At 50.5% G+C, this 8,037-nt stretch overlaps 1 protein-coding gene across 1 annotated transcript; it reads left to right on the plus strand.

Moving 5' to 3' along the window:
- The first annotated feature begins 5,816 nt into the window (after positions 1-5,816).
- CTXN1 (cortexin 1) lies at positions 5,817-6,167 on the plus strand. The gene has a single exon (XM_056867587.1). The coding sequence runs from the start codon at positions 5,912-5,914 to the stop codon at positions 6,164-6,166; it is 255 nt and encodes an 84-aa protein (XP_056723565.1). The 5' UTR covers positions 5,817-5,911; the 3' UTR covers position 6,167.
- Positions 6,168-8,037: the final 1,870 nt, after the last annotated feature.

Genomic DNA, 8,037 nt, shown 5'->3' on the forward strand with positions numbered 1-8,037 from the left:
AGGGAAGGCGTTTCTCCAGAAATCTGCTGCCGGTCAGAGAGTCCGTGCTGGTTTCCGTTCTCCAGTGGTCTACATGGTACAGCTGGCATGGTGTAGTGGTTATGAGCGGTGGACTCTGATCTGGAGAACCGGATTCGATTCCCCACTCCTCCACATGAGCGGCGGAGGCTAATCTGGTGAACTGGTTTGGTTTCCCCACTCCTACACATGAAGCCATCTGGGTGACCTTGGGCTAGTCATAGTTCTCTCCGAAGTCTCTCCTCCTCCTCCTCCTCCTCCTCCTCCTCCTCCTCCTCCTCCTCCTCCTCCTCCTTCTGTGATTAAAGCAGGAGTGTCAAACATAAGACCTATGGGCCGGATCCGGCCCCTTGACAGCTCTTATCCAGCCCCCGAGGCAGCCACCCACCCACCCCACTCTCGATCTGGGCTAGCAAGGCATGGCCCGGCCCTACCAAGTGACATTTATGTCATATCCGGCCCTCGTAACAATTGAGATCGACACCCCTGGGTTAGAGCGTCGGACTAGGAACCGGGAGATCCGGGTTTGAATCTCCACTCTGCCCTAGAAGCTTGCCGGGTGGCCTTGGGCCAGTCACACCCTCTCAGCCTAACCTACCTTTCAGGGTTGTTGTGAGGATAAAATGGAGAGATGAATGATGTAAGCTGCTTTGGGTCCCCGTGGGGAGAAAGGTAGGGTATAAATGTAGGAAAGAAAAAAGATATCATGAAGCTCCTTCTCTTTTTTGCGCGGGGGGGGGGCTTTTTATGGAGCTTACGCAGGAGAAGTGTGGTGCCTGATCCGTCCCCCACAGTTAGGGTTGCCAGGTCCCTCTTTGCTACCGGCGGGAGATTTTGGAGGTGGAGCCTGAGGAGGGCGGGGTTTGGGGAGGAAAGGGACTTCCATGCCATAGAGTCCAATGGCCAAAGCGGCCATTTTCTCCAGGTGAACTGATCTCTATTGGCTGGAAATCAGCTGTAATAGCAGGGGATCTCCTGTCACCACCTTACCCACAGTATCATTGTTCAGCACACGCTCTCGTCTGCCTCTCTCCGTGACAAGTACCCATTTCGAGGGGTTTGTTGTTGTTGTTAGAATATATTTGGTGTGTGTTGATTGCGTTCCCTTATCTGTCTCTCTCTCTCTCTTCTGGCCTCCTCAATACTGTCTCTTTTTTAAACAGTTGATAAGGGAACTGGTTTTTAATAAATGCTGATGAAACGGGAGGAAGTTGTTCTTTCTCCGCTGTGGTTGTTTCCGCCTGCCTTCGGGGCGCAGCCTGCAGAGATGCAGGGGTCTGACGGAGCGAAACCCCTATTTAAGGGAGCGCAGAACTTGATGGGGGGGGGGGGGGGAAACGGCAATTCTATCAGTTGGTAACGTTTTTAAAAGTCCATTTAATTCGCAATGCACTTTGGACACGAGTCATTCTCATTTGTTTTAGGGGTGATTGGATGCCTATCTGGCCCACGTTCCAATCCTCCTTAATTTATTTTTGGAGCTTTCTAAAATTAATTCTGGATTTAGTGTATGAGCTGTTGGCGGCCGCTCTCAATTCCTTCCGTCTCTTTGTATCTGTTCGCTCCTCTGTTTAACGGGCAAACAGAGAGGAAACTGCAAAGCGGCCAACTTGATAGGGTTGTACACATTGACTGCAACAAGATTCTTTGTGTGTGTGGTGTTTTACTAATTTGTTTTATTTATTATTATATCTTATTTACTTTATTTGGCGTCTGTGTGGTGTAGTGCTGAAGAGCGGAGGACTCTAATCTGGAGGACCGGGTTGGTTTCCCCACTCCTCCACATGAAGCCAGCTGGGTGACCTTGGGCTAGTCACAGCTCTCCGAGGGCTCTCTCAGCCCCACCTACCTCACAGGGTGCCTGTTGAGGGGTGGCGAAGGGAAGGCGATTGTAAGCCATTTGAGTGTCCTTAAAGGTAGAGAAAAGCGGGGTATAAAAACCAGTCTTTCTTTCTTTCTTTCTTTCTTTCTTTCTTTCTTTCTTTCTTTCTTTCTTTCTTTCTTTCTTTCTTTCTTTCTTTCTTTCTTTCTTTCTTTTTCTTCTTCTTCTTCATCATCATCATCTCTAGGTATTTTTGAACCGAGAGTTGGCAACCCTATTCAGGAAGGCCCTCAAATGGGCACAAAGATCCTATGTTTACCCCCAACAACAACAACAACTGCAACAACTGCCATTCAGAGGCAGACTACCTCTGAGCTGTTGCAGACTCCTGTGGCTATGAGTTTGGCATAGGGTTGCCAGGTCCCTCTTCGCAACCAGCGGGAGGTTTTTGGGGCAGAGCCTGAGGTGGTCGGGGTTTGGGGGAGGGACTTCAATGCCACAGAGTCCAATGGCCAAAGCAGCCATTTTCTCCAGGAGAACTGATCTCTATTGGCTCGAGATCAGTTGTAATAGCAGGAGATCTCCAGCTAGTACCTGGAGGTTTGGAAATTAGCACGGGAAAGTGGTACACAAATGCACATAAACAGGTTGCAAAAAACACGTCTATAATGAGTAATGAAGATGGAAAGAACAAAACAAGTGTACAACATGAAAGCTTAGCAACTAAGTGATTGGTTATATACAAATGTACAAGTAAGCATGAAACAGTCTATTGGTGTGTATCTGGAGGCAAAAAGTCCTCTTCTGAGTTTCAAAATTAATCAGTTCAGCAGGATATCCAATAGTAGGATAAGCTTTCATGTTGTACACTTGTTTTGTTCTTTCCATCTTCATTACTCATTATAGACGTGTTTTTTGCAACCTGTTTATGTGCATTTGTGTACCAATTTCCCGTGCTAATTTCCAAACCTATTTGGTATAGGCACGGAGGTGCCTTTATTTTTGTTTTGCTCACTACCTGGAGGTTGGCAACCTTAGTTTGGCAGGTAAATTCTGCATTATGCAACAGTTTCGCCGTGTGCTAAAGCCTGGCCCAAGTGACATCAGCGGATGTCTCTTGCCATGTTATGCCCACCAGACAGGGTTGCCACCTCTGGGTGGGGAAATTTCATGGAGATTTGGGGGGCGGAGCCAGGGGAGAATGGGGTTTGGGAGGGGAGGGACCTCAGTGGGGTATCACGCCATACAGTCCACCCTCCAAAGCAGCCATTTTCTCCTGTGGAACTGATGCCTCTAGTCTGGAGATCCACTGGAATAGCGGGAGATCTCCAGGCCCCAACTGGAGGCTGGCAAACGTACCACCACAGGTGATCCTCTTTGCTGCTCCTTTCTTGCTCCTGCTGTCCTGAATTTTATATTGCAAGTGTATCCCGTATAGTGCCGTATGCTGCGATAGACCGCATAAAGGATATCCTTAATTCTCTCTTCCGTTTTCAGCCTGAGGAAGAAGACCGTCCAGACGCCAGAGGGCACAAAATAGGACAGGATGAGTCACCATCTTTTCTGGCTGTTGAACAGCAGGTGCGAGGTAGGAAGATCCCTCGGTCTTTCTCCTTTCCTGAACTGGTCGCTGTTTGTAAAGTAAGAAGATAAGAACATAAGAAAAGCCCTGCTGGATCAGACCAAGGCCCATCAAGTCCAGCAGTCTGCTCACACAGGGGCCAACCAGGTGCCTCCAGGAAGCCCACATACAAGAGGGCTGCAGCAGCATTATCCTGCCTGAGTTCCACAGCACCTAATATATAATAGGCCTGCTCCTCTGATCCTGGAGAAAATAGGTGTGCATCATGACTAGTATCCATTTGGGCTAGTAGCCATGGACAGCCCTCTCCTCCATGAACATGTCTACTCCCCTCTTAAAGCTTTCCAAGTTGGCAGCCATCACCACATTTTGGGGCAGGGAGTCCCACAATTTAACTATGCATTGTGTGAAAAAATATTTCCTTTTATCTGTTTTGAATCTCTCACCCTCCAGCTTCAGCAGATGATCCCGCCTTCTAATGTTATGGGAGAGGGAGAAAAACTTCTCCCTGTCCACTCTCTCCAAACCATGCATAATTTTATAGACCTCTATCATGTCTCCCCTCAGCCGCCTTCTTTCCAAGCTAAACAGCCCTAAGCTAAACAGCCCTTAGCTACACGTGAAGGCAAGGCCCCATGCACAACTGAAGTGCTGTCCGAAAGGGGAGGGTTTGGAAGGCGGAGCCATGCTGCAGGCTTGGCGTGTGCTATGCGCTGCAACGCCAGATAGCTCATGAGTAGGGTTGCCAGCTCCAGGTTAGGAAATCCCAGGAGATTTTGGGGGTGGAGCCTGAGGAGGGTGGGGTTTGGGGAGGGGAGGGACTTGAATGCCATAGAGTCCACCTTCCAAAGCAGCCATTTTCTCCAGGTGAACTGATCTTTGTCACCTGGAGATAGGGTTGCCAGGTCCCTCTCTGCCACCAGTGGGAGGTTTTTGGGGCGGAGCCTGAGGAGGGTGGGGTTTGGGGAGGGGAGGGACTTCAGTATCATAGAGTCCAATTGCCAAAGCGGCCATTTTCTTCAGGGGAACTGTTCTCTGTCGGCTGGAGATCAGTTGTAATAGCATCTAGTACCTGGAGGATGGTAACCCTACCTGGAGATCAGTTGTTATAGCGGGAGATCTCACCACCACCTGGAGATTGGCAACCCTACTCATGGGTGGCTTGCCCCCAGCTGGGGAATATGGATGAGCCATTAACAAGGCGGCCTGGTAGGAATGTGATAGAGATGTGTACACTTCTGCATGGGGTGGAGCAAACGGGCAGGAAGGCTTTTTCTCTAATAGAAGAACTTAAGGGTACCCACTGAGGCTGACCGGCTGTCAGTTGAAAACAAAGGGAGCCCCTCCCCCTGCAGTGCAAGATTAGCATGTGGAACTCACTGCCACAAGATGTAGGACTGGCCTAGGTTTGCCAACTCAGGGTTGGGGAATTCCTGGAGACTTAGGGGTGAGGCCTGTGGAAAACAGGGTTTGAGGACAGGTGGGACCTCAGTAGGGCACAGTTAGGGTTGCCAACCTCCAGGTAGTGGCTGGAGATCTCCCGCTATTACAACTGATCTCCAGGTGACCGAGAGTGGTTTCCCTGGAGAAAATGGCTGCTTTGGAAAGTGGACTCTATGGCATTATTCCCCATTGAAGTCCCCACCCTCCCCAAACCCCGCCCTCCTCAGTCTCCACCCCACCAAAATCTCCAGGTATTTCCCAACCCAGAGCTGGCAACCCTAGGCACAGTGCCAGAGAATCCACCCTCCAAAGCAGCCATTTTTCTCTAGGCTGTAGGAAAGATCGCCAGGCCCCGTCTGGAGGTTGGCAACCCTAGCCTGGCCAGTAAATGAAGCATGGATGAGACACATTCATGGATGAGAGAGTGGGGTTGTCTGTCAATATCTATGATGGTTAAATGGAGCCTCCATGTTAAGAGAGTGTATTTCTGCATAGCAGTGGCTGTGTGGCAATGACAGAGAAGGGCTTTGGCTTCCATACCTTGCTTGTGGGCCTTCTCGGGACATACTCCTACACATGAGTGGTGGACGCTAATCTGGTGAACTGGGTTGGTTTCCCCAAACCTACTCATGAAGCCAGCTGGGTGACCTTGGGCTAGTCACAGCTCTCTCAGCCCCACCTACCTCACAAGGTGCCTGTTGTGGGGAGGGGGAGGGAAGGTGATTGTAAGCCGGTTTGAGTCTCCCTTAAGTGGCAGAGAAAGTCGGCATATAAAAACCAACTCTTCTTCTTCATCATCCTCAAAACCCAATACTGAGTGCACACACAGACACGGATGTTACAAGCCTGCCTGTGACCTGCTGTCATTGTTTCCCCAGCATCCCCGAGCATGTGGCTGTCGTTGCTGCGCCGCCCCTGTATGTCCACCATGAAGTAGGGGTCTCGCAGGAGGAAAGGACCCCTCGCTCCCAGCGCTGGAGGATGCGGGGTGTGTGACGGGCCGGGCTCCGCCGCCGTTGGCGAGGTGGGCGTGTTGCGCTGCCGTGATGGGCGACACCTCGACCTTGGACTATGAACTGCTGTCCCCAGGACAGTCAGAGCCCGGCCCTGGCGCCCTCGGGATGGACGCCGAGCAGAAGACGGTCTTCGCCTTTGTCGTCTTCCTGCTGATCTTCTTGGTGATGCTGATGGTGCGCTGCTTCCGCATCTTGCTGGACCCTTACAGTCGGATGCCGGCCTCCTCCTGGACTGACCACAAGGAGGGTCTGGAAAGGGGCCAGTTTGATTATGCTCTCGTGTAGTTTGGGGGTCCGGCTATAGTGCAACTTGGCTTGTTTGTGGGTGGTTTGTTTGTTTTTGGGGGGGGATGCAAAATGTGTGCGTGTGTGTCAGGAGGTACCCTCTTCATCACTTTTTCTGTGTATAGAAGGGAGGAACACTTCTGTTTTGCTGTGATCCCAAGTGTCTTGTGATGTGGGGTTGTGCTGGGGTGGGGAGGGGAACGTGTCATAGGGAATGGCAAGAGCATAGCACTATTGGGTTTTGGGGGGGCGGGGAGGGTTAAATTTAAACCATGAGAGCGGGAGAGCTCAGAGAGTTAGAAGGGCAGAAAGGGCCCATAGGGGATGGGAAGAACATAGCACTATTGTGGGGTTTTTTTTGGGTGGGGAGGATTAAATCTAAACCATGAGAGCGGAAGAGCTCAGAGAGTTAGAAGGGCCCATAGGGCATGGGAAGAGCATAGCACTATTGTGGGTTTTTTTGGGCGAGGAGGGTTAAGTCTAAACTATGAGAGCAGGAGAGCTCGGAGAGTTAGAAGGGCAGAAAGGGCCTGTAAGGGATGGGAAGAGCATAGCACTTTTGTGGGGGGGTGGTTTGGCGGGGAGGGTTAAATCTAAACCATGAGAGCGGGAGAGCTCAGAGAGTTAGAACGGCAGAAAGGGCCCATAGGGGATGGGAAGAGCATAGTACTATTGTGGGGGGGGGGTTTGGCGGGGAGGGTTAAATCTAAACCATGAGAGCGGGAGAGTGCAGAGAGTTAGAAGGGCAGAAAGTGCCAGACAAACTGAGATTTTCCTTGGTGGTTTTAGCTTAGTTGACCGAAATGGAACCAGTTGGGGTTCAGGGCTTGCTCTTTGATCCATATTTTCAGACATGGATGTTCTCGCCCCAACTCGATCCCTGCTCTGCAAAGATAATAGTCAACGCAGAGCACAACCATATTGCTGAGAGGTACTCTACCATTAACAGCGTTGCACAGTGGCTAAGAAAGCTTGTTCAGCTCTTACAGCCTTTTATGCAGGGACGTTTCCCCACTGTCAAACCCGCTGACTGCTTCGAGGCTTCCTTTTGATCATGCATGCTCTATCCACCCATCAGAGGTCACCTCACTCTGTCCGCGTGTTTTGCCTGCGTTTTCCAGATGCCGTTTTAGCCAGAATCTGGAAAATGTGGGCAAAATGTGCGGGGAGAGCGAGGCGACCTCTGACAGGTGGATAAGGTGTGCATAATCAAAAGGAAGCCCCGAAGCAGTAGATGGGGGTTCCTGCAGAGTAACGTCCCTGCATAAAAGGCCTATGTCAACCACAAAGTCACTGGGAAGCCTTAAGGCAACCTGATTGCCTCCCGGCATCTTTGGGGCAACATGTTGGTAATCTAGCTTACCGGCCTACCTTATAAAGTTGTAAAATATACACTGGGAGCTTTGAACACCAGCGAGGACACAGTTTAAATGGGGGTGAAGAATAATGATTCATGGTCATTATTAACGCTGTGAATTATTATGATCACAATTCTTCGTCTCTGCCAAAGCACAGGCAAAAGCTGAATTCAGGGTGCCAGGGACTGAAACTAGTTATTTCACGATGTGCTCCTTGTCCCACTTTTTGTTGAGATTATCTAGCTCAAGCTAAATCTTGCTTGGGGCTCACGGTGAAATGAGCGGGCAAAACGCATGGGGAGAGCGAGGCGACCTCCGACGGGCGGAAAAGGCATGCATGATCAAAAGGAAGCCCCGAAGCAGTCGGCGGGGGTGACCGCCGGGAAACATCCCTGCATAAAAGGCCAGAGTGAGATAATTTTTGAGGTTAAAAACCACCTTGGAACATCGAGCTGATCTGGGATATCGCGAGCCACAATCCTGTGCCTTTGTGGATCCTGAATACCAATTTTC

Source organism: Euleptes europaea, chromosome 2 (assembly GCF_029931775.1).
Source record: "Euleptes europaea isolate rEulEur1 chromosome 2, rEulEur1.hap1, whole genome shotgun sequence".
Lineage (NCBI taxonomy): Eukaryota > Metazoa > Chordata > Lepidosauria > Squamata > Sphaerodactylidae > Euleptes > Euleptes europaea.